The 25,333-nt window shown below is 41.0% G+C and overlaps 1 protein-coding gene across 1 annotated transcript in view; it reads right to left on the bottom strand.

The window, feature by feature from the left end:
- Positions 1-10,136: 10,136 nt before the first annotated feature.
- LOC115469606 (WD repeat-containing protein on Y chromosome-like) overlaps positions 10,137-25,333 on the bottom strand; it is a 141,626-nt gene continuing 126,429 nt past the window's right edge. The window contains 5 exon segments of the mRNA XM_030202401.1: positions 10,137-10,332; positions 10,776-10,879; positions 13,137-13,327; positions 13,833-13,921; positions 17,052-17,091. Coding sequence (XP_030058261.1) covers positions 10,137-10,332; positions 10,776-10,879; positions 13,137-13,327; positions 13,833-13,921; positions 17,052-17,091 — 620 coding nt within the window.

Genomic DNA, 25,333 nt, shown 5'->3' with positions numbered 1-25,333 from the left:
CAGCTTGGGTGTCGTCTTCTGTGTGGCTATGAGATCTGAAAGTCCAGGGGAGAAAATGCTTAATTACCAGTAAAAGTACTTCTCTGCGGACTGAAGATCTCATAGCCACACAGACCTGCCCTCCCACCCAGAGTTGTTGCCAGCTTAAGGAATAACTGAGGCGGGAATCACTTAGGTGCAGTATATATAGTAGCTACAGTAGGGTTTGAGCCCAGGGTCATGCACAGAGAGCTCTCTTCTGAGCTTTAAATGGCTGGGTTCATAACATCACCGTGACGTCACTTCACCTGTGTGGCTATGAGATCTTTAGTCTGGGGAGAAATACCGTTACTGGTAAGTAGCTCTATTTTCCCTGTTATCTTCTGGATTAAATTTAAGGTCAGAAATTAGACCACTTCTGGTTGCTACTATCTGTCTCAGTTTAATTCCTACCATTCATTCCGCTGTCCATTTTATTATTCAGAACTTGCCACTTTTTCTGTGTTGTCCAGTGGAAGATCAGGGTCCAAACCATCCAACAACATTCTTAATGGATATTATGATTGAACCAGCTCTTGATCCCTCTTTCCTGTAGTTCAAAACAGTCCTTAATATTGGTGATTTAGAAATCAATATTCATCAGATCTTCTTGTGTCCTTAATTTGAAATGCTGAATAGTTTAAACATTAAGCACATCTGCATATTATATTTTGCATATTTTATGCACATGAAATATAAAACCTGATTGGAAAGCTAGGGTTGATCAATTTTATGATTCTTCATACTGTACATGAAAAAGCAGTGGTTCTCACCCCAATACTTGGGACACAACCAACCAGTCAGGTTTTCAGGATCTCCACCATGAATATGAATGACAGACATTTCCATACACTTATATTATCCCCGAAATTATATAAAAGGGCGCTCAAAATTGCATACGCAAATTTGGGCATGCGCCCAGTTTGCGCTTGCAATTTATCAAATAAATGAGCCAATTAGTACCAATAATAAGTGTTAATAAGCAATTGGTGCTAATTGGGAACAATTTGAATTTACATGTGCATCTAGCTAGGCACTATTCTATAAAGATGTGCATGTAAATTTTTTAGCACACATCTGAAAAGGGGGCATGGCTATGAGAGGGGCATGGGAGGGTCAGGGATGTTCAATAAAGATGCACACGCTATTATAGAATCTGGTCCATGCCTAATTTAGGCATTGGGATTTACACTAGACTTCCATCAGTGTAAATCCTTTTGGATGTAGATCCCAGTGCTAAATGCTGTTCTCTAAACGGCACCCAACTGAGTGTCATTTATAGAATAGCTCTTAACACTCTTTTTCAATACATAAATTTGGGTACCATTTGGGTACCTATATGCAAATCTAACTCATGCATGTTCATTATTGACATCCTGAAAACTGGATTAGCTAGGTGTGTCCTAAGATTTAGGTTGAGAACCCCTGTGATTAGGTTTGTTGGTTTACATGTTGCTCTACTTTTTTTTTTTTTTTTTTACAATTTAAAAAACATTTATTTATAACTTTCAAAGTATCCACTTGTATATGAGAAACTGCTTACAAATTATTAATTATGAGGACTCTCTAAGGAAAATGAAACAAATTAAATATAACCAGAAATAAAATTAAAACATTTTATATACAGTAAAGAGTCTTCACAGTATAAAAAGAAAAGAAAGGAGAAGAAAAAAAAGAATAAGCCGCCTTTGACCACAATGGGGGGGGGGGGGGGGGGGAATTGTTCAACTTGAACCTGAATCTTCTGACCTGGAGCTCACTTCCCCTCTAAAAAGGACAACAATTGTTATGGGCTAAAGAAAACATATCGAGGGGCATAATTGAACGAAAACGTCTATCTCCATGGGCGTTTATCTCCGAGAACGGGTCCGTGAAGGGGCGGACCGAACCGTATTTTCGAAAAAAATAGAAGTCCATGTTTTATTCGACAATTTGTGAGCTGGGCGTTTTTGTTTTTAAGTGATAATGGAAAATGAAAGCGCCCAGCTCAAAAACGAATAAATCCAAGGCATTTGTTCATGTGAGGGGCCAGGATTCGTAGTGCACTGGTCCCCTTCACATGCCAGGACACCAACCAGGCACGCTAGGGGGCACTTTTACAAAAAAAAAAAAAAAAGGTAAAAGAGCTCCCAGGTGCATAGCACCCTTCCCTTGTGTGTTGAGCCCCCCAAATCCCCCTCAAAACCCACTGCCCACAAGTCTACACCATTACTATAGCCCTAAGGGGTGAAGAGGGGCACCTACATGTGGGTACAGTGGGTTTGGGGGGTTGGACGACTAATAAGCATTAAGCAGCACAATTGTAACAGGTAGGGGGGGGGATGGGCCTGGGTCCACCTGCCTGAAGTCCACTGCACCCCCTAACAACTGCTCCAGGGACCTGCATACTGCTGCCAGGGAGGTGGGTATGACATTTGATGGTGAAAATAAAAAGTTGTGAAACATCATTTTTTGTGGTGGGAGGGGGTTAGTGACCACTTAGGGAGTCAGGGGAGGTCATCCCCGATTCCCTCTGGGGGTAATCTGGTCATTTAGGGCACTTTTTGGGGCCTTATTCGTGAAAAAACAGGGTCCAGGAAAAGTGCCCTAAATTCTAGATACAAACGCATACTTTTTTTCCATTATCGGCGAAAGGTGCCCATCTCTCCTCGGCCAATAACCACGTCCCAGTTCCACCTTCGCCATGCCTCCGACACGCCCCCGTCAACTTTGTACGCTTCCGCGATGGAGTGCAGTTGAAAACGTCCAAAATCGCCTTTCCATTATACCGATTTATTCGTTTTTGTGAGATAAACGTCTATCTCCCGATTTGGGACGAAATCTAGGCGTTTTTCTCTTTCAATTATAAGGTGGATCGTATCCCAGCATACACTCTGCTTACATGGATAATATAACAAAAAAAAAATATGCTCCAGTATCTTTAGTCTCTTGTGTCAGGGCAAGAAAAGCCTTCCTTCTATCTTGAGTACATTTGGTTACATCAGGATATATGTATATTTTTGACCAAGAAACAGAGTCCTAGCATTCTGAAAGTAGAATCTCATTCTCATCACATTATTAAGGTGTTGTTCAAATACAAAAGATATGATCAAAGTGACTCTCTGCTGCATCTGATACCAATTTCTCTAATATAGCTGACAAATTATTCAAATCTAAACCGCCTTCTGTAATTGGAAGAGCCTCTGGTCCACCATTTCCTGGTTCTTTAGAAGTAGTAGGAATGAAGTACATTTTTATTCCAGAGGGGTATAGTTAAATATTTCAGTTAAACTTCAGTTAAATATTTCCTGAATAAGTCCTCAGGGAGCATACCAGTTGGCTTAGGAAAACTCAGAAGATGGAGGTTTAACCTCCTATTATAGATTTTAAGCTGTTCTATCTTCCTGTGAAGAAATAATTTATCTTTAGCTATTTCTGTTTTAAAGCCTTGTAAATCTTTTACTTCTTTCAAATGTTGAAACTGATTTGCATATCCATAAGCAGATGCCAAATCTTGTACTTTAATAGATAAAGATTTTACTTCTTTAGTAGATTTCAGCAACAGTGTTTAAGGAATGAAGGCCTTTCCAGATGTGCTCCAAAGTTACCCCCTTGGAGGGCAGTGGAAAACCTCCAAGCCCTTCAATGGTCTTCACAGTCAACTTTTTCTCCAAACCAGTAGCCTCTTTGTTGAGGTCGAAGAAACGCCTTCTCTATCCTGAACCCCCACACGCAGCAGGAACAGCCGCTGGACATGGGCGGAGGGTTGGTATGAAGAGGTGAGAGAGAAACCTCCAGCCTCAGAAAGGAAGACACTCCTGTTTCCTCTAATACAATAATTTTAACCAGTAGGTTGTTCAAGTTCTGGTTTTTACTCCATAGCATGCAGTCTGGCATTCTTACTTGTCTTAAGGAAATATATGCCTGCAATGAGGTACAGCTAAGATTCAATGAGCATAGTAAAACAATAGAGCTACCTGGTAACCTTACAAAACAAAACTCTTTGTTTATGGAGGAAGACTTCTGAGTGTCCCTGGTTGTTGAGTGCCCTGAGCAGTTATAGTCTTGTTTCATTCATTCAAAATCAGTGTGGCATGTACCAGACTATATTTTAGGGAATTTCAAAAAGCCAGGTTTGGGCTAGCCGCTAAGGTCTCTCTCCAGCAACTAAGTCATTTGACAAGTGTGGAAATGTTATACATTTTTGCAATGGCTAATTGTTTTTCCCCTTCAAATGCAGTTGTAGACTTATAATCCAGTCCTGATGAAAGTTGCCATGATATGTGCTGATGTTCAGACAATAGTTTGTTTTAATTGCTGACTAGAATCGCTTAGATTGGGGGTAAGAAATGTGAGAAAGCATGTATGTTAAGCAGAGGACTAGTAAAAAGCAAAGAGGAAGATGGCAAAAAATGATGTAGATAAGAAGCAGTACCTTGTAGTTAAGCTTTCTTTGACTGATGGCTGGTATATATCTCTTGTAGAGTATGATAGGAATAACCAGGCAGACTGGATAAGCCAATTGGGTTTCTGCAATGTACAGGTCCACCCATAGGACAAAACTACATGTATTCACTACAAGGAGGTTAGATTGAGACAGGAGATGGCATGAGCCTATCTAGTCTATTATGTGGGCTGAATCCAGTAGGTGGAGCTTGTTGGTATTTTAGTTCCCACAAAACAATAGCAAAAGATTATTAGAAATAATGGACTGCCTATGCATGGCCCGTCTGTAAAAAGTCTAAAGCTGTTCCAGTTGGATAGGCAGTGCCTTAAAAGGTGGAGATAAAAGATATATTTTTTTTACTTATTTGAAAGCTTCTCATATCTAGATACATATCATGAAATAAAATTGAATATTACTAAAAAAGCTAAAAAAAATTATTGTAGCTGGTACAACCAGCAATAATAAACTGTATTTTGTGCTCAATTTTCTACACTGTTCTATAGAATATAACAAATTTAAGTGAGGCTATCCTGTTTCCTGATAAGTTCATCTTAACTGTTATATTCTGCCTCGGAAAGCCTGGTGTTAAAAAGATGGAATATATTATAATTAAATGGAAGTAAAATTAAACTCTCCTTTCATTGGGGCACAGGAATCACATCTTCACCTCATCTGTTTTGTAGAAGTTTAGGTTTATATTTTAGATACACAAATGGATTATTCTGTTTTGATCATGTTTCATGGACAAGTGGTTTTATAAGTCAAAATAATAATAATAAATGTTTTGTTTCATGCAGATCTCTCAAATGGGCAACAAGCCCCTAATATGGTTCATTGGTTTTCTTATATTTTGTTCTTGTGATGACTTATACTGTGCCAAAACTGAAAACTCTTATGTCTTCTATCTGGTCGATAATAAAAGGAGCTCATTGTGATCACTATCCACCCTAAAAGGTTGTTTTTTTTACTGTACATGATGAATTATGATATTGAATAAGTGTATGGTTGTGTTCTTAGTCATGCATCCAAAGGTTATATAGAAGTGTATTTTCAAAGCACTTAGACTTACAAAGTTACACGGGGCTCATTTTCAAAGCACGTAAGTGCTTTGAAAATGAGCCTCATAGTAACGTGTGGAACTTTGTAAGTCTAAGTGTTTTGAAAATGAGCCCCATAATCCTTTCAAGAAAGCCAGTTAATTGTTTAAATTATTAGTGGAACATAACCACAAAGGCATTGCGTGGTTGCATTTTTAATATGGTAATATTAGAGCCCAGCTAAAGAACAGGTTATTTTGAGTTATTCTTCTCTGGACCAAATTTGCTTTCCTGGTGTCATCACCATCGAGCTGGATAGGCAGTGCCTTAAAAGGTGGAGAGTAAAGGATTTTATTTTTTTAACACTTATATTCTACATTATCCCAAGCAAACTCGGGTTCAGTGTGACATACATTTGAAAATACAGTGAGACAGAATAATAGAATTCAGTAATATCATCGGAGCAAGCAGATGTCTGAAACATTTAACAAAGTTGAGATCAGCAGGCATTTAAAAATCTGTCCTGTAATGTTTCTGCATGTTCAGAAATCATATCCATAAGTATAGTTAGTTATTCAAACATTATCACATGCATACAGGCATCCATACACATTGCAAAAGTAAACAATAACTTCTATGGAGTACATCCAAAACTTAATTTTTATTTCCTCATTTCCATCTTCCAAAATTCTAGACCGCAGAATATACAGATCAGTAGGACTCAAAGCAGTCCAACTCCAAAACAAGTCAAGTCAGAAACAATGCAGTTTATACATGTGGCTTAGCCACGGGGGGGGGGGGGGGGGGGGGGGGGGGGGCGGGGGGGGGGGACCTAGGCCCCACAAAATTACATTCGGGGCCCCCTAAGGGCCAGATGCACTAAACTTAATGAGCCATTAACGTGGGTTTTAAACTGGTTCTAGCCAGTTTAACGTGCAAGTAGTAAACCAGTTCATGCACAAAAGGGCATTGTCCAATCACGGTAGCAGCTAATGAAAACGGAATGCAGATGAGCAAATAGTATTATGTGTAGAGAGATGTACTACCATTTTCCAATTGCCTAACCATGGAAAATCTAACCGGAGGTCTGTACCTCTCGTTGGGGCTGCGCGGGATTTCAAAACTTCTATAAATGTAACAAAAAAAAAAAATCGGGGGAAAAAACGTCCAAGTGCTCGTCAGGGCCGTCCGTTATGGACGTCCTTCACTGCCTAGCCACGTCCAAGTGCTCGTCAGGGCCATCCTAAAGTGCCTAACATTGACATCCTTCATTGACAAGCACTTGGACGTTTTTCCCAAGATTTATTTGTGATGGGTGTTCTTCTGCGAGGATGTCCAAATCAAAAAACTATTTGGACATCTCTTTCGATTATGCCCCTCCTCCAGGTCTCTCTCAGCCAATCACAGCGTGTTTAGCTGTCACCGGTGTCAGCTAAGCGCGCTGTGATTGGCTGAGAGAGACCTGAAGGGGGGGCATAATCGAAAGGGACATCCAAATAGTTGTTTTGGGACGTCCTCGCATGTCCCAATGCCGGCGGTGGTCATTTGGGGCAACTCTCACCCCCCATCGCCCCCAGAGATGCGCGTTCCCGGGGAGGAGGGTCTGCACAGTCAGCCGCAATCCACCCCCTTCTTCCGAGAGTGGGGCGGCAGGGATCACCGGCTGTACCGGCGGCTGCAGCTTGCGCTCCGGCCCACGGCTCTGACAAGTGCTCGTCAGGAACATCCTTTTGGACGTCTTTGGCATGCGCAGAGCAGCCAGCTTAACGCTTGGCTGCTCTGCGCGTGCTCAATCGGCCGACTGGTTTCCGAGGGAATAGAGAATGCAAGTGAGCTACAACGAGCAGCTCATTTGCATTCCATTTCCTTGATGCATGGCCGTTCCCTACCAATTCGCTATGGAATCAGTAAGGGAACGGCTCTTCCGAGGACCTTAGTGCATCTACCCCTAAGTTCTGCTGGTTTGGTTGGTGTGGGTCCCCAAGCCCCACCAGCAGAAGCCTTCCTCCAGTGCTATTTGCCACTGTGATGCCTGCCCTCCCCCTGCTCGCTGAGCATGCTCGAGGCTTTGCATGCTCAATTTAATTAAAAACTGAGCATGTGTGCTACCGGGGGAAGCAGGGCAGGCGGCATGGCAGTAAACAGTGCTGGAGGAAGGCTTCTGCTGGCAGGGCTTGAGAACGCCCCCCCCCCCCCCCCGGACCAGTCCAGACATGTGGAGTTGCGGTGGGGATGGAGAGTAGTGGGGAGGCAGGGCAAAATGTGCCCACCCTAAAATTGAGGTCTGGTTATGCACCTGGTTTATACCTAATTGTTCAACCACCCTTAGGGATTCAACTTTGGCTTTAAAAAACAATACCATGTGCATGTAAGGTGTGGATAAATTAATTAAAACAATCAAAGTTTAAAGCAAGTGCCCATAATATGTAATACTTGGTAGCAGTAATGAAACAGTGGTGGAATATTCACACAGCACTCAGCCAACAGATTTATTTCCAACTGAACATAATTAACTTTGTATGAATTTGGCAGTTAGTAGTGTGCTGAACTGGACAATGTTGACACATTTAGACTGACTCTGAACAGAACTTCTGCACAAAGGAAGCTCTTCCCTCATTATTCAATACCTCTATGTGAAATAGTAGTAATTAAAAAAAAAAGCAAGTTCATTTTTATAATATAGCACTGCATTCCACAAAGCAAAAGGAGCATGTGCCCACATACTATCTTTTTCTTTTGATGTACATATCCAATTCAAGATTTGAGTCGATTTGCTGATTCATTGTGGGTGCATCGATTTGTTTCAGAAACAAAATCAGGTGTCCCAATCCAGGACTTCCCCACCTCCCTCCCACTGTCACCCAAGCCGCTGTTGCTGCTTTCCTCAGCAGCAGCGGCAGCAAAAGAAGATAAACTCACCACACTGCTGGTTTCTCTTTTGGTGAAGGCTGCCTGCTCTGCCCCACAGGGGCTCGAGACCAGCAGCAGCCCCAGTGGAGAGTCCGGCCCTGTGGTGAGTTTATTTTCTTTTGATACCACACCGCTGTTGCTCTAGAGAAGCACCAGCATCAGAGGTGTCAGTGTAAGAGGGAGCACAGAGAGGAGGCAGCTTCTGGATTAGGGGTTACAGAGATGGGACAGTGGCTGGATGGAAGAGGTGGGGGTGATAGAGGGCAAAGGCTGGATAGAAAGGGACAGAAAAGAAGGGTAGATGCTGGATTGGTGGTTACAGAGATTGGACAATGGCTGCATAGAAGAGGTGTGGGGGGGGGGGGGGGGGGGAGGGCAAAGGCTAAATGGAAAGAGGACAGAGAAGAAATGACAAATGGATCAGAAGACCCTGGCAAAAGAGTTGAGAGAAGACAGAGGAAAGTGGAAACTAGAGACATAATTACAAAAATTAAAAGCCAGACAAAGGTAGGAAAATTAATTTTGTTTGCTATTTGATAGCACTAAATGACTGAATCAGTTGAAAAATTGATTCATATGAGTGAATCAAACTGAAAAAATGATTTATAGGAGTGAATTGAATAAAAAATCTTTTGACCGAATCGGACAGCACTAACGCACAGAAAAAAATGTTAAATGGTCCTAGGTTTCAAATTAATGTTTTTTTTTTAAAACTTTGTACTTTAATAGTAAGTGATTGTTGAGCACCTGATTTTCATAACGTCTGTTTAGGTGACTCCAGCAGAAATCCACAAAAGCGGAGACCTCTGAAATGCCCATGTGAAAAAGAAGCAGAAGAAAACAAGTGGGAAGTCAACCGTGGACTCCAGAACCAAGAAGGACAACCTTGATACTTTAAAGAAGATTTATTGATACAAAGACTCCACGGTTGACTTCCCGCTTGTTTTCTTCTTCCCTTACTAGGTGAAAACATCTTTGCACGAACGCAGGGAATCCCTATTACCAGCTCCTCCAACTGACACAATGATTACGATTTAGAACTAATTACTGCTGTAAGCGATGAAACCAATACATCCTCTGTGTACATTCTTATGCTGAACAAACCGGCATGTTTGAAAATATATGAGATCAAATAAAGATCGACAATGTGGATTCAGCAGCTGCTAGGTGGCTGTGCAGGGCAGAGGGAAGGGGAGACAAACCTCTTTGGCTTCAGCTTTTTGATGTGATGCCATCTCCTGTCTCAATCTAACCTCCTTGATTCACTATGACAGACTATTTTCCTCCCTTGTGGATAGAACTGTGCTTGAATAGATGGTCATTGCTGTAAAACTTGCATATTGTCTTTTGGCTGGGCTTACATGGAAAGGTTTAAAGAGTGCAACAAAATATTCTTTTAATTTCAGTAGGCCCTTCTTGTTTGGAATGACCTACAAGCAGAGGTGGTACTGTGGAAGAGTTTGGGTGTGTCTGTGAACAGTTATAGAGGGCAGCAGTTGGAAGAGGATTGAGAGCTTAGGCAAAAAGGATAGTGGAGGAATTAGGATTGGTTTGGGGAATTATGTGCCTATCAGTCAAAAGTGATAAAGAAGCAGAAAGACAAGCCTTATCTGCCATAATCTATGTTACTATATTTGTGTTATGATGAATGATGATCAGAATGTTTAACTTCCTGATTTAGAGCATTGAAAAAAGTGATCAGAATTGCACTGATTCATAGGTCGGATATTGAGCATTTGAAAACTTCATTTCTTCTTAGCTATTGATGCATTTTTGTCCTTACAATGTTCCATAAAAGGGTCTGCAACAATGGCAGACACATTTGGTTTTTCACAGGTGATTTGATCATTGAAAATTTCAAAATACTGGAGTGTATGAAAAGTGCTTGGACCTCCATGATTAGGTGGTTTGTTTAAATTTGTGTATCTCTCATGTTGCAACCTGTGTAAAGAAAACATTAATATAGTTGCTCATTATAATTTCAGAAATAACTAAATTTAATTTCCTAGGCAGGATGAGCTGTAGAAGTTGTACATGAAGGTCAGGTTAAGAAAGAAGGAGAAAATAGAGCAGAGGGTTCCAAACATCTCATGCAGGACTACACAGCACATTTCAAATCGCCAGGAGGACTGCACTGGGGGGAAGGTGGGGTAATTTTGTACTTCCAGCCTCTGCACCATCCCCAGTGCTGGCTGATTTGGGAAGACAAAAAAGCCTGAGTTGGGAATCAAACTCTGATGCTCTACATTGCAACACACAGTAGTGCCTCTGTGCCATTGGACTGGTTCACTAGTTGGACTTTAAAACACTTCTATGCCATATGGAAAATTATTATTAAAATTAGGTGTAGTATCTTCCCATAACCTGCCCTTCATCAGGCTTACCTTCTGCCGAAAGCATGGGAGTAGAACCGCTTGCTAAGTTCTTCCTTGATATCATCATCTGTGATCATAATTTCAGGTACTCTTGGACTATAGTTCATTTCAACCTGAAAGCAAATCTGGATGTGAGAAAGCATCACACTTTAAATGTAGTAGTGAATGAAGAGATGCTTGCTATGCTTTTTTGCATCACTGGTGTTTTATAACTTTGTAATACCTTGTATTCATCCTTTAAAACATTAATGCCCATAGCTTTAATATAAATTGTACTTATTCAGAGGAATACCTTCACTAGATGGAAAAGTGAACATCTTAAAGTGAAGGGTGCAGAGAGCTTGGTATGTTGGAAACTTCCTTCTCCCTATGGCTCTTACTCTCAGACTTGAGTCCATTCCTTTAACTTCCATGTTTATAAGCCTGAATTTGAATTTTTTTTAATGTGCTGTATTGTTTACTGATTTTAATAATATTTTTATTGTAATGCCTAGTTGTGTAATAAGTGAGACGAATGCTGCTGATAATAAAGTAAATGTGTGACCATACAGTCTAGTTTCACCACTTAGACTTTTAAAGATATAGCGGGTTATAAATAAAGTTTTATTATTACCTCTGTTCATCAACTGCATGAGCAACAATCTCACACTCACCTGCTTTGTACAGAATCTCTTACTAATATAATAACATTGTAAGATTGGTGTGACAGAACAGTGTGTGTTAAGCCTGTAAAGTGTAGTGGGTATTTCCTGAAGTGTATTTCTCTAGTTTGGCCAGCAGGTGGTGCATGTTTATGTTTTGAAACTGCTGCAGAACCAAAGCTGTTTTCTTTGTTTAAGGCTTCGAAAGGCATCCCGCAGTATACTTTCAAACTTGTTGTTCTGGGCTTTAATTGGCCCAGGTGCTCAATTTCATTTGGAGTATACTGGCTTTTGCCCCAGTTTCAACCAGGGAAAAAAGAGAGAGAGAGAGAGAGAGAGAGAGAGAGAGAGAGAGAGAGCTCTTTGCTGAAGCCCTGTGAAAAGTTATATGTGAAAACGTGTGAGCAGCTACATGTCCTGATCTCCCCAGGTACTACTTAAACAGTAAACAAATGTTTAGTTAGTGTTATAATTGATCCATATTTCAGTTACCTGTTACTGTTTGCTGATTGTACCTTTTTTGTTCATTGTTCTAATTTTTCAGACAATAAACAATTTAGTTGTCTAGACTGATAAAGAATCCTGGTGGTTTGTGTGTTGGGTCTGTGAGTGCTTTATGGGAACTGTGGGACCACTGGGAGTGTGGCATCCAGTAACCTAGAAATCATGGGATAATTTGAGAGCAGAGGTGGTTGTGACCCAGTCGGTGGGAGGAGGGTGCTAGTGTAAAACACAAGTGGCAAGTGCAGGTGGACTTGAGCTGTGCTTGTGGATAGACCCTCTAAGTGGCCACAGGGTAGCCCCAGACGGATGGCTAGGCGTTTTGTGACAAACCTTCATCTTCCTTTTTTGGTGACAGCTTGGTGGGATTGTCAGGCTCAGTGCATGGAGGGAGGATCACCATCCACTGAGTGGTTCAGAGTTTTTAATCTGTCACCTCCAGACACAGAGCACAGTGAACAAGTGCAGCAGTAACAGGGTCCTTTCCCCCTTCAGTTTTTTTTTTTTTTTGTAGTGTTAGATTAGCAGCATGCTGATGGTGACTGGCAGCAGCCAGCAGACATCAGAGATGCCTGACTTAACACAAGAGCAACTGGATAACCTCAGTGGGGAGGAGTAGCTGGACAGGCCTGTGCAGAGTTCTCCTGGGGTGAGAGCAGACCCTTTGTGGGCAGAAGCTTGTGAATTGGCAGGGCCGGATGCCACAGCAGCTGAGGTCCAGCAGACCTACGTCTTAGAGCGATAGCGGTTAGACCAGCTGTGGCGTGAAGAGCATGAATTCCAGCTGCAGAAAATGAAATTAAAAATGGAAATGGCTTGTGTCAAAGCTCCAGCTCAATCCCTGTGCACTGGTAGGGCAGTGAGACATGACTGACACAACACACTTGCATACTGTGGGTGGAGAATATGCCATGTTGAGGCATTTTTAGAGCCAAGTGAGGTGACAAGGCACATATTTTTATGTGACCTTTGCATAGGCATATGTGGGATGTACTTTGGGTGGTGTCACAAATAGGTGTGTGGTTTATAAAACATGTAGCTAGATATGTCATAGTTATAATTTTTTTAACACTTTTCACCTGTAACCTACTTGCCTAATTTTCTGCTTCTTTGATTTTATGTAAACTCAAATTTGAAGATTCTTTTTTAGACTATAGGAATAATATAGTCTTCCACTGGTTGCTGAAAAATAAAGTTTGAAAGCCACTGTTGTAAGCAGTATACAAACCGTTGTACTGGATTTTTCCTTTGAAGTGTCCTTTTGATTTGAGTTGATGATCTGCAGAACTGATGCATTACACTGCAGTACTGGGTGGACAGGCATGCTTTCTGGGTCAATCAGAATTTCAAAGGGAACCATGGGGTGCTTCCAAGAGGCAGGGGTAAAAATTTCCCAAGGTTCTCTCTGGCCAAATGTCCCTTCGAATAGCAAAATGCCAACATCAATACAAGAAGATTTGTTAACAGAATATCAATAGTCCAAAAGAAACTGGTGGTAGAAACTCATTTCAGGAGGAGCTTGCATTCTTTTTTTTTTTTATAATGTTAACTGAAATAATAGATTATTAGAAATGCATTAATTGCATTCTTTTAGCACTAGAGTTTAACATACAAAAAATTACCAGAGCAACATCTTCTGCCTAAAGGTATAAAACTGCAAGTCCCTCAAAGGTTTACTCTTCACTGTCCATAAGGTGATATCAGGTCAACTGAGCTGGTGCCACCAATGTGATTTTATGAGGTTTTGGTTGGTCCACTGAAGAGTAAACACCTCTGGTAGCAATTTTCTGTAGTGCTCAAAGGCTGCTCTTAGTGCTGGTGTTCTAGACCGTCATTGCATGATAAAACACTGCATTTTCATAACAGTGGTACAGTAGTGTGTATCACAGCTCTTATAACTTAATTTATTACTTTTGAAAATTACCTATGAACTCTCCATTCATACTCCACAGACGGACCGTGCAGTCGGTGGAAGAGGACAATAAGACGCTATTTTCTTCTACCAGCTCTAACCTAACAAAATCAAAAGTAGTGGTTCAGTTATGTTATGAAACTATGCAAAGACAAATAATAATTCCATCAAGATCAAAGACTCTGGAACTGCCCAGAAAGCAGCAAATTCTGATGACCTGCATCAAACCACGAGAGTTCTCAGTTTGCCTATCTACTACACTCATTTATTCTTTTCCTTATCTGTAGTCCCCCATCTTCAGTCATTTTCCTCTTCTCTACTTCATGTAGCATGTTATGCTCAAAATCAATTTGCTGGAAAGTTATTTGCACTGACAATTTAAAGTGCATGTTTGAAATGTCTTTATGTGTAGTAGGTCTGCAGTTTCCTCCTGATTTAATACTACATCCTTCAATTTGGTCAATGACATCAGCGGTGTGTGCACTTCAGCACTGACTGCGACTGGGGCAGCATTTGAAATCACCGGTAATATCAATTTTGCAAATAAGATTTTTTTCAGGATTCTATATAGCAACTTTGTTAACAAGCTAATCAGTACTGATAATTGCCACTTAATAAGCAATTATTGACACTAATTGGCATTAATTAGATTTACATGCAGAACTGCCTAAACAAATTCTATAATGTGATGTGTGTAAATTCTAAGTCATGTAGTTGAAAAGGGGGTGTGGAATGGGCCAGTCATGGGCATTTCTAAAATCTATGCGTGGTTATAGAATATACCCGGTCTGCTTGTATTTAGATGTCAGCATTTACACCAGGTTCTACTTGGCGTAACTGCCTGCAACTAAATTTAGTCATGTAGACGGACACTTGGCGTATTCTATAAACTGTGCAGAACTTTAGGCATATTCTATTAAGTACACCTAAATTTAGGCATACTTTATAGAATACACCTAAGTGTATTTTGGTTCGGTGCCGATTTTTTAGGCATCATATGTAGAATCTAGTTCCAAATGACCATTGATTTTCAGAAAACATTTTTAGAAACTTCTTTGCTCCACAGTGTTTTGTTTGTCTCATAAATTTTATTAGGCACTTATCTTCTATCAGAACACCCATGTTGACCAACTGTAAATAATGAAGTCATAAATATTCTTTACAAATCATGACATGATTATCCTATTACATATTTATTTTTTATAACCCTATTTGTGAGCAGTGGCGTAGCCAAGGGTGGGCCCGGGCGGGTCCAGACCCACCCACTTTGGGCTCAGGCTCACCCAGTAGCAGCACACCTATGATGTGGCTGGCAGAGATCCCCAAGCCCCACCAGCTGAAAACTCCCAACAACTGTCCCTCCTGCATACCTTGTAAATAGCAGATCTTCATCTGCAGCGAGTGATACATACTGTTCGCACCAGCCCCACAGCCTTCCCTCTGACGTATTCAGTGGTGTGCTGGAGCAGGCTCTCACGGGCTCGCGAGAGCCGTTTGTTAAATTTTGAAGAATTTTGGGAGCCGGTTGTTAAAGCAGGCCCTCCATGACTACTTTAACCACTGGCTCCCAAAATGTGGGCTCGGGCCCCCACCTCAATTCTCTTTTACTTTGCTGGTGGGAATGCTGAGCTTCGCCAGCCAAGTGAATAGACTGCTGCTGCTCCCCGCTCCTGATTTCCAGCTCTGAGCAGCAGGCTGGGACTTCTCCTGCATGTGCAAGAAGTCCCAGCTTGCTGCTCAGAGCCAGAAACAAGCAGTGGGGTGTGGTGGCAGTCCATAGCATGCCTATCTGAGGTGGAGAGAGATGGGCATGCATTATCCCCCCAGTCCACCCATGCCCCCCCCCCCCAAATTGCAGGGCTGGCTATGCCCAGAGAGAGAGAGAGCCCATTGTTAAAAATTTACCAGCACACCCCTGGATGTATTACTGCCTGTGTGGAAACAGCAAGTTGCATCAGTGGGAAGGATGTGAGGCCAACATGAGCAGCGTATATTAGTTGCTGCTTGCTGCCGGTAAAAATCTGCTATTTAAAAGGTATGCGGGAGAGGGGGGATGTTTGAGAGATCATATGGCATGTTGGTGAGAAAAGGAGATACCAAATATCACCTGTAGGATGGGGCAGGGTTCTTCTGCCCACCCATCTTGGGCCCAGGCCCACAAAATAATTGGGTGTCTGGCTAAGCACCTGTTTGTGAGCCAAGTTCTGCTACTATTACTAATCATTTCTATAGCGCTACTAGCTATATTCAGTACTGTATATATTATATTCAGGTATTTTCTCTGTCCCTAGAGGGCTCACAATCTAAGTTTTTGTACCTGGGGCAATGGAGGGTCACAAGGAACTGCAGTGGGAATTGAACCGATGTCGCCAGGAGCAAAGCCCACTGTGCTAATCATTAGGCTACTCCACTCCACTATTATTGTACACACAGCTATTTGTTGGATATAGAGAAAAATAAGAGGGGCCTCATTTTTCTGAGAAACAGTGTACTTTCTTCCTCCTGTAGCTTGTCTCTGTATCCATTCTTTCTCCCCCTACCCCTGTAGAAGTGGCCCATGTGTGTGTCACCCTGTGTGCAACTGAGGCCTATGTCCATATACAGGCCTGAACGTGAATCATCTATGTGAACAACAGTAAGATGGCTGCTTGGACATTTCCTGTTTCTCTTTCCGCTATAGATTGTCTTGCTGACCAAGGACACTGTTAGCACAAAACCATCTGCACTTCATCTCAAGAGGGTGAAGCAGTTTGCCAGACAGATTTATTACCCCCAGTTACGTGATCATGCCAATGTGCCAGGCTAGATTCAGTAAATGAGGCCCAAATTTGGGTGCCAGGAAAAACCGGCACTCAGTGCTATTCTATAAAGGGCACTCTGGGATGAGCATCCTTTAAAGAATAGCACGTAGCGCTGATTCCCGTGACTAAAATAAGATGCCAAGACTTACGCCTGGCACCTAAATCAAATCGAGATGAACAGTTTGTAGATCAGTGGTATAGCAAAAGCAGTAATTTATTGCAAAACTACTCCACATTGCACAGTCTGCATGCAGATGGCCCAGGAGGTATATGTGCCTTTCATTTGCATATTATTTCTCCAGTTACTGATCATCTGGCATGGCTATGCTGCGCTTTCATCCCTAATTTTAAAAATGGGCTCAGTTGGCAAAGTAAGGTCAAGGTGAAAGAAGTTAATGAAAAGAAATGATATAAATAAGGCAGTACTCACGATGTTACGATGTTAATATGGGCTCGCCAGTAATTCATAGCTGCAGTAAGACAAAAAATAAAAAAATACATTCAAGGGTGGCTTGGGTGGTAAGTTCTATACACCGCCATGTGGAAGGTTCCCAGTTTGGTTCCCAAGTCAGACCTTCCACACGCCAAGCTGGATGGGGCTTGTGAAGCTACAGTGGCAGTTCGCGCTGCCCCTGGGAGAGAGGGGGGTCATAGTATCTGCTTAAGAGTGATCCCTGCTGACTGGATTCAGGGCCTAGAACTTGGGTTCCAGGAGGAGCCCAGAACTAGTCTGCATTAAACATAGGATTGATTGGAAAGGGAAAATATTCCTGGGTAGTTACATATGAAGCCTCATAGCTGAAAGTACAAAGAAAGAGGAGGAAACTGTTAAGCCAACAACCCCCCCCCCCCAAAAAAAAAAAATCGACTAAAAGAAACATTCAGTAACATCAAAACATGAAGTAAACAGGTACACTATAACTGTTACGTGCCTTAGAGAGTCATTTACATTCATACTCATTATTGTTAACACCTTTTCTATGCTTATCTTTTTTTAGCTTTTCTTCTTTCCTCTTATACTCCAGTTTCTCTCTTCTTCTTTCACCTTGATTAAGGGTCTCTAATAGACTGAGGCCTAGAAGACTCTTCTCTACATCAAAAACAGAAAAAAGTTATCTAATCTGTAGACTTTTCTTGCTCCCTCTTACTGAGGCCCAGTTGTGCCCACCCTAGCAATAAAACCACCAGCTGTACCGAAACAACTCAGCAGCAAGTATGAACGGAGGTGTCATGCAGCCTACTTCTGCCTCTGTAAGTATAAAAGTACTTCAAAAGGAAAATAAAGAGCAAAATTTAAGATTAAAAACTACTAAGAATGTTAATTGGGAGGCAGGACTAGTGCTGGACAGACTTATACAGTCTGTGCCAGAGCCGGTGGTGGGAGGCAGGGATAGTGCTGGGCAGACTTATACGATCTGTGCCAGAGCTGGTGGTGGGAGGCGGGACTGGTAGTTGGGAGGCGAGGATAGTGCTGGGCAGACTTATATGATCTGTGCCGCCGTCATCTACTATGTTTACTAAGAATGTTAATTGTGTTTGGTAACAAGTCCGGAATACTGGGTATCAATGGCTAACAAGCATGTCATATAAGAAAAGTTGCCATATTAAATAGAACCGGTTTCAAGTTCCAGCTGATATATATATATATTAGATCAGGTCCCTGGAGAAGGCAAAAGATTCAAAAATTATTCCAGCAGTAAACTTACTGTGGTTATTTTTCTCTCTTGAGGAATGAGTAAAAAAACGTTTGTTAAATATTTGTGTAACTCTATAACCAAATTACATTTCTGTCTTGCTGCGCCCTATGCCTGGAATAGACTTCCTATGCCTCTACGTCTTGCCCCATCCTTGACCATCTTTAAATCTAGATTGAAAGCCCACCTCTTTAACATTGCTTTGGACTCGTAACCACTTGTATCCACTCGCCTCCACCTACCCTCCTCTCCTCTTTCCTCTACACATTAATTGATTTGTTTGCTTTATTTTTTTGTCTATTAGATTGTAAGCTCTTTGAGCAGGGACTGTCTTTCTTCTATGTTTGTGCAGCATTGCGTACGCTTTGTAGCGCTATAGAAATGCTAAATAGTAGTAGTAGTAGTGAAGGTTAAGCCAAGGACAAAACTAACAAGCACAAGGAGAGAAACAGATTTTTCAGAGTTACTTGGAGATTCAATAGCATTTGGAATTCTTAGATTTGATTTATTCTCTTTTCCAAAATCTGAGCTCAGTGCATGGTCCACCTATAGGGGTGAGAGTCCTTGCCTAAGAGAGTCTATTATGTAAGCTATATCTAAGGCAATAGAGAATGAAATAACCCTGGGGTCACAAGGAGCATCAGTGGGAGGAAAAAGTAGGATTTCAGTCCTTGCTTCCCTGTTATAACCTCTAGGCTGCTCCTCCTGCAGAGGGGAGTCTCTTGAGCTCACGTGACAGGTTTTTTCTAACAGAGGATTTTTCATTGAAGTTTTCAAACTTTGCATTAAATCCTGTGGGAACTACTTGAAGTGTTAGTAGGTGACAGTGGCTCATCCTGGTGAAGAGAACTGTAAAGGTTTTGAATATTTCACACAGCTTCATTGAAAGTGAAAAAATGGTTTAAGTGTGAGACTCTTGCCGAGACTAACGGACTGTGGAAGTGGGATAGAAAGGAATACACTAATGAACATACTCTAGGGGCTCTGTGGGGTGAATATTTGATTTTATAAAAGAAGTTGTAATGTTTGAATAAAATGATTATATTTGGAATTTGAAGTTTAGATCAATGTTTGATATGTGTTTTACCATTACAAGAACTGAGATGTCATTCCTTATTATGCATCTGCATATTGACAAAACAAATCTAGAGGAGCTGAGATTTTTTTTTTAACATTGGGAAGTTTTCTTAATTGCAGCAATTTCTTCATATTTCCTAGTGAGACATATAACATTCCACCATGTACTCACAGTCAAAACTGTGTTATCTTTCTACTCATACATGATAATCTGTATAGCTGTAGCCATGAGCACTTCAAATAGCCTTTTTTGTCACTTTATAAATGGGATAAAGCTACTGATCTCAAAATAACAATTTTATAACTGAATTCAGCCTGAACACCTAGCACTTTTATAATTCTACACTGGAACCTAGAACTGTTTTACGTTCAAACAGGCAAAAAACGTAGGAGATGAAGTTCCCTCAGCAGATCCTACAGGACCAACATTTGTTAGAACCCCCATCAATCACTTTTGCCACTTTTGAAGGAGTCCATAATGTTCTGTGAGCTACATAATATAAAGATTGAGTGACCACTGCTGATAACAATGCCCTGCAGACTTCAGTCCAAAAATTCTCTCACAGCAACCCAAGAAAGCATGTTTCTCAAATCATGCTCTTAAACTCTCTCAAGTGTAACACATTGAGTTTCCCCCTCTTATCTTATTCCGCATTTCCCAAATATTTAGCAGTAATGCCTGCAAAGTTTTTCGATGTGTGTTAAACAAATCAGCCTTGTGGTTCATTTTCAGATTATGAAAACTTTGTTTCCTTCATTTCAATAAGATCCAATAAAGTCAATCAGGCTTTTAAATTTGTACTCTAAGGGTGGAGGTTTTATATCCATTTTTATTGAAACATACTTAAAACATCTTGCAAAGGCATCTGCCAGAGAGGCAATAGCACTCGAATACATCAAGAGTGGTATGAAGACCCCAAGGAAAGAGGGGCAAAGGGCACTAACAGAGGCATGAAGCTTCCAAACCACTTTGAAAGGGCCAAAGCAGCAGATATAATGCAATAGAGACACCAAGGCATGGGAAGAGGGGCAAGCAGCACCAACATTGACAGAAAGAGCCAAATACACTACAGAAGGGGCAAAGTAGCACTGACACTGGCATAGACACTCAAAGGCACTAAGAAAAAGCTAAAGCAGTACCAACTTTGGCATAGAGACCCCAAAGAGATGGGTAAAGGAACACCAACACTGACAGAAAGACCCCCAAGGCAATGAGGACAAAAAAGTTTGGAACTTGCATGTAGTGGGGTGAAAGATGATTCCCAAAGATTTTTCTTTTGGGGGTCCAGTGGACAGGTCTGCATTCTGAGTGGCATCTGTTCTCAGGGCCTCCTAATCTATTTGGTTTCTCAAAATTTGTAAGCCTTACGAAATGTTATAGTGGAGGAGACTTGATGTTGGGGCCTAGGAGGTACGGCCATTATTTCCTCACTGTACCATAAAGGAAAGAAGATCCTTGTGGCACCACTGAAACAGCACCAACAATAGTGTAATAAAGATCCAAAGCAGAGGAGGAAGACTGGCATCTACATTCAAATACAATGATCACAGAGGATGTAAGCAGAAGACATGATTGGTAGGGTAATAGGAGTGGATTATTTGGATCATAAGTAAACAATATTAAGACAAGGAGAAGCCTAATAGCATAGTGAACTGAGAACCAGGGGAGCCAGTTCAATTCACACTGTGGTTCCTTGTGATCCTGAGCAAGTCTCTTAAAGCTCAACTTAAATTGTGGGCCTCTAGGAACAGAGAAGGATCTGTTTGTAATATGTACACTGCTTTGGTTGTACCATGGAAATGCATTATATCAAGAAATCTAATAACATAAAAACATTACAAAGAACCAGAGAATGGAGAAGGGTGCATCAGAAACTCAATGCCAGGAACCTCTCCAGTAATGTCAGTACAAGACGACATAAAGACCTGTTGGATTATTTGTAGTAAATAATTAGCAGATTTTAGTACACACAGCTTCAGCTTTAGAAATGTTAATTTCTTTCTTCATCTCTCTCTCATTCACCCCTGAATAATTCACTGCTGAGTCACTTTAAAGTTGAAGTAACAAAACATCTGTTTACTCACAGTTTGTAGTTAGATTATAATCAGACAGGCTTATATATACATATTACTATACATTTGTATTATCAGCTCCTTCCATGTGCTTAGATGGTAATGGATGCTCACACCACCATAGATCCTCTCAGGTTAGGAGAGATCATGAGCTCCATGTGCTCCATGTGCTGCGCTGCATCTGCTGCATCTAAACCCCACAGGAAGTTGCATAGCTGTGTGACCTCTCTAAGTAATTCACATCAGAGGTCACAGAGTAATCACAGAGAAATAATAGGTGACAGGCAATGCATGTAAAATACAATTACATTCCAACAAACCCCTTCTCATGCATAACTGTCATGCAATTATTTATTCATACAAAGTCCAAGCTTTATACGCAGATTCACAAAATGTTCTCTGGGTAACGGTTTGGTCATGATGTCAGCTGTCATCTCACTGGTGTGACAATAGTGTAGACTGATGACCCCTTCTTTCGCCAACTCTCGCACGTTGTGGTATTTCGTTGCGATGTGCTTGGTGCGTGACTGAACCTTGTCATTCTGTGACAGTCGGATGCAGCTCTGATTATCTTCCATTATCTGGATTGGTCTCTTTTCAGCTATTCCGAAATCCAGCAAAAGTTTTTCAATCCACATCAGTTCTCTGCACGCTTCCGATACGGCCACGTATTCAGCTTCTGTAGAAGACAAACTCACAATACTTTGTTTATGACTGGCCCATGAAATTTGTACATTTCCATACATAAACACATATCCACTTGTGGATTTATAATCAGAATGATCCCCTGCCCAATCTGAATCACAGTAACATATTAGTTTTGGATTACTATTGGCTGAAATCTTTAATTTACAATCAATGGTACCCTTTAAATACCTTACCATCCTTTTAACTGCAGTCCAATCTGATTTGGTAGGTGAGCTGACCCTTCTGCTCAAAATTCCTACTGCATTTGCTATATCAGCCCTGTATGTGGTAGCTAGATATAAAAGCTTACCTATGGCTGATCTATATTGGATGTTATCTGGTAAAGGTTCTCTTACTGTTTCATCCTTCAGAAAATCAGTGATCATGGGAGTGCTTACAACTTGGGCATCTTGCATACCTAAACTTTCAATAAGCTCATTTATTTTCTGCTTCTGGCTTAGAAGATAAGAACCATCATTTTGTTTCTCAATTTCTATACCAAGATAGTATGACACATTACCCAGTTCTTTTATCTCAACATTGTGGTTTAAACATTTTACAATGCCCTTGTACTCTTGCTCACTTTTGCTTGCAATGAGCAGATCATCAACAAAAGCTAAAATGTATGCATATTGTCCATTTGTGCACCTAGTGTACAAGCATTTATCTGCTTCACCTTGCTTAAATCCTAAATTTGTCAATATTTCATGCAATTTTTCATTCCAACATTTTGCACTTTGCTTTAATCCATAAAGACCTTTGTTTAATTTACACACTAGCTGTCTTTGTTTTGTATTTATGAAACCTGTTGGCTGTTCCATGTACAAGTCTTCAGTTATATCTCCATGAAGAAACGCTGTTTTCACATCAATGTGTTTGACTTGCATGCCTTTTGAGACTGCAATGCTCAGAAGTGTTCTGATTGTCGTGTGTTTCACTACAGGTGCAAACACTTCATCAAAATCTTCTCCATATTTTTGAAGATATCCCTTTGCCACTAATCTGGCTTTATACCTTTCCACTTTTCCTTGTGCATTCCTTTTTAACTTGAATACCCATTTGCATCCTATAGCTTTCTTGCCAGGAGGTAATTTTGTAAGAATCCAAGTATTATTTTTATCCAATGCATCAATTTCTTCTTGTGCAGCTTTACGCCATTCAGCAGCTTCTTCTGCTGGCATTTTCTCAATCTCATCCCATGTTAAGGGCTCTTGAGCTTCTGCTGACTTTGTTAGGTAAGACAGTCTTGGGGGTGGAACACCTTTGTTTTCCCTGGATGAGCGTCTGACAACAGGTTGGTCTGACCTTTCCGCATCCTCTAAATCTGAGAGTTCTTCTCCAATTGATTCCCCTTCTCCAACTGTACTGTCTTCTTCAATGATCCTTTCTGTGTCTGCTTCCTCTGCCTGTTCCTCGTTAGATACAGGTGAGTTGCTTTCAGACATCTGCCTTGGTATGGCATTTATATACACTGGCATGTCTATTATGGTTCTAGTTTCATATTCTGGATGATAAGGCTCATCTGGGATAATCCAGCCTTTATCAACCCTTTTGTTTTCATCAAAATATGTAACATGTCTTATGCCAACAATGCCAGTTTTCAGATTTAAAATTCTATATCCTTTGTGTCCTGGAGCATAGCCAACTAAAATGCCCCTTTCTGTTGTGGAATCCAGCTTATGCCTTCTTTGTTTTGGTACATGAGCATATGCTGTACTTCCAAATGTTCTTATGTGTGACAGGTTTGGCTTCCTACCATGCCATGTCTCATGTGGTGTGCGCTCAGCGCCTTTAGTTGGCATTCTGTTTTGTAGGTACACTGCTGTGAGAATGGCTTCCCCCCATAGTCTTTTAGGGAGATTGCTATCTGACAGCATACATCTGGTCATTTCCACAAGTGACCTAAATTTTCTCTCTGCAACAGAATTTTGCTCTGGTGTATAAGCTACTGTTGTGATATGTTGAATGCCTTCTTGTTCTAGAAATGTGCGCATGCTTTGTGAAGTGAACTCACCACCATTGTCGGTCTGAAGAACCTTTGGTTTTCTTTCAAATTTATTGCTCACCATGGCTACGTATTTCTTCAGCATGTCTGTGACTTGACTTTTTTCTTTCAGCAAATAGGCCACACAGTATCTAGAGAAATCATCCAAGAATATTAGCACAAATCTGTTATTTCCCAATGATGGGATATTAAACGGTCCACATAAGTCACTGTGTATTAAGTCCAGCACTTTATTACTCCTATTTCCTGTGTATGCAGGAAATGAGGGTCTCACACCTTTTTGAGTAACACAGTCTATGCATTTCTCCATTTTACCAGCATCTGCACTTATCTGAATGCCGGTGGCCAGTTGCTTACTGTAAAGATCCTGGATCACCTTAGAATCACGATGTCCCAGGCGGCGGTGCCAGATTTCCAGACTACATTTACCATCATTCTTCCTTACTTGCGCCATATGTGAGGCTTCACCTGAAATGCTCAGTTTATAAACATCATTATGCATAAAAGCTTCAGCATACACTTCATCATTTTTAGAGATTGTGCACTTACTGTTTTCAAAATGAATCGCAAATCCCTTCTTATCTAATGTAGATACACTAAGCATATTGCAAACTGCTTGGGGAATATACAAAACATCACTTACAGGAATTTCTTTAACTTCATTAGACACTTTGCATTTTAAGAATCCAATACCTTTTGCTTGGATCTTAGCAGTCCCTGCGTTTGCAGTTTTAAGAATACCTTCCTCTGGACACATTTCCTGAAAGAAATTCTTACAATTGGTTAAATGGCATGTGCTCCCCGAATCCAAAATCCAAGTACTTTCATTTGAATTATTATTTACCATAGTCAAAGATTTTTCTGCCATTAGAAAGCCCTTGTGTTTATCTTTGTCCTTCATACATTTCCTGGTTTGAAAATTCTTTAGTTCCATTGGCTTAGGTGAGCTAGAGGGAGTGTTTTGTGTTTCCTTACACCATTTAGATACATGTCCCTCCTTTCCACATGAGTAGCAAATCAGCTTGCCCTTGGGTGGAGTTTTCCCATAGCTCCGCCTTCCTCTGTTCTTTGCCAAGAAATTTGTTTCATTTCTCTCTGACTGACTTTGAGAACACATCTCCTCAGAATCATTTATTATGCATTCCTGCCTTAGTTTTGATGTTGCCTGTTCAAAAG

This window comes from Microcaecilia unicolor, chromosome 4 (genome assembly GCF_901765095.1).
Source record: "Microcaecilia unicolor chromosome 4, aMicUni1.1, whole genome shotgun sequence".
In the NCBI taxonomy this organism is placed as follows: Eukaryota; Metazoa; Chordata; class Amphibia; order Gymnophiona; family Siphonopidae; genus Microcaecilia; species Microcaecilia unicolor.
This window is presented reverse-complemented; position numbering and strand designations above follow the sequence as displayed.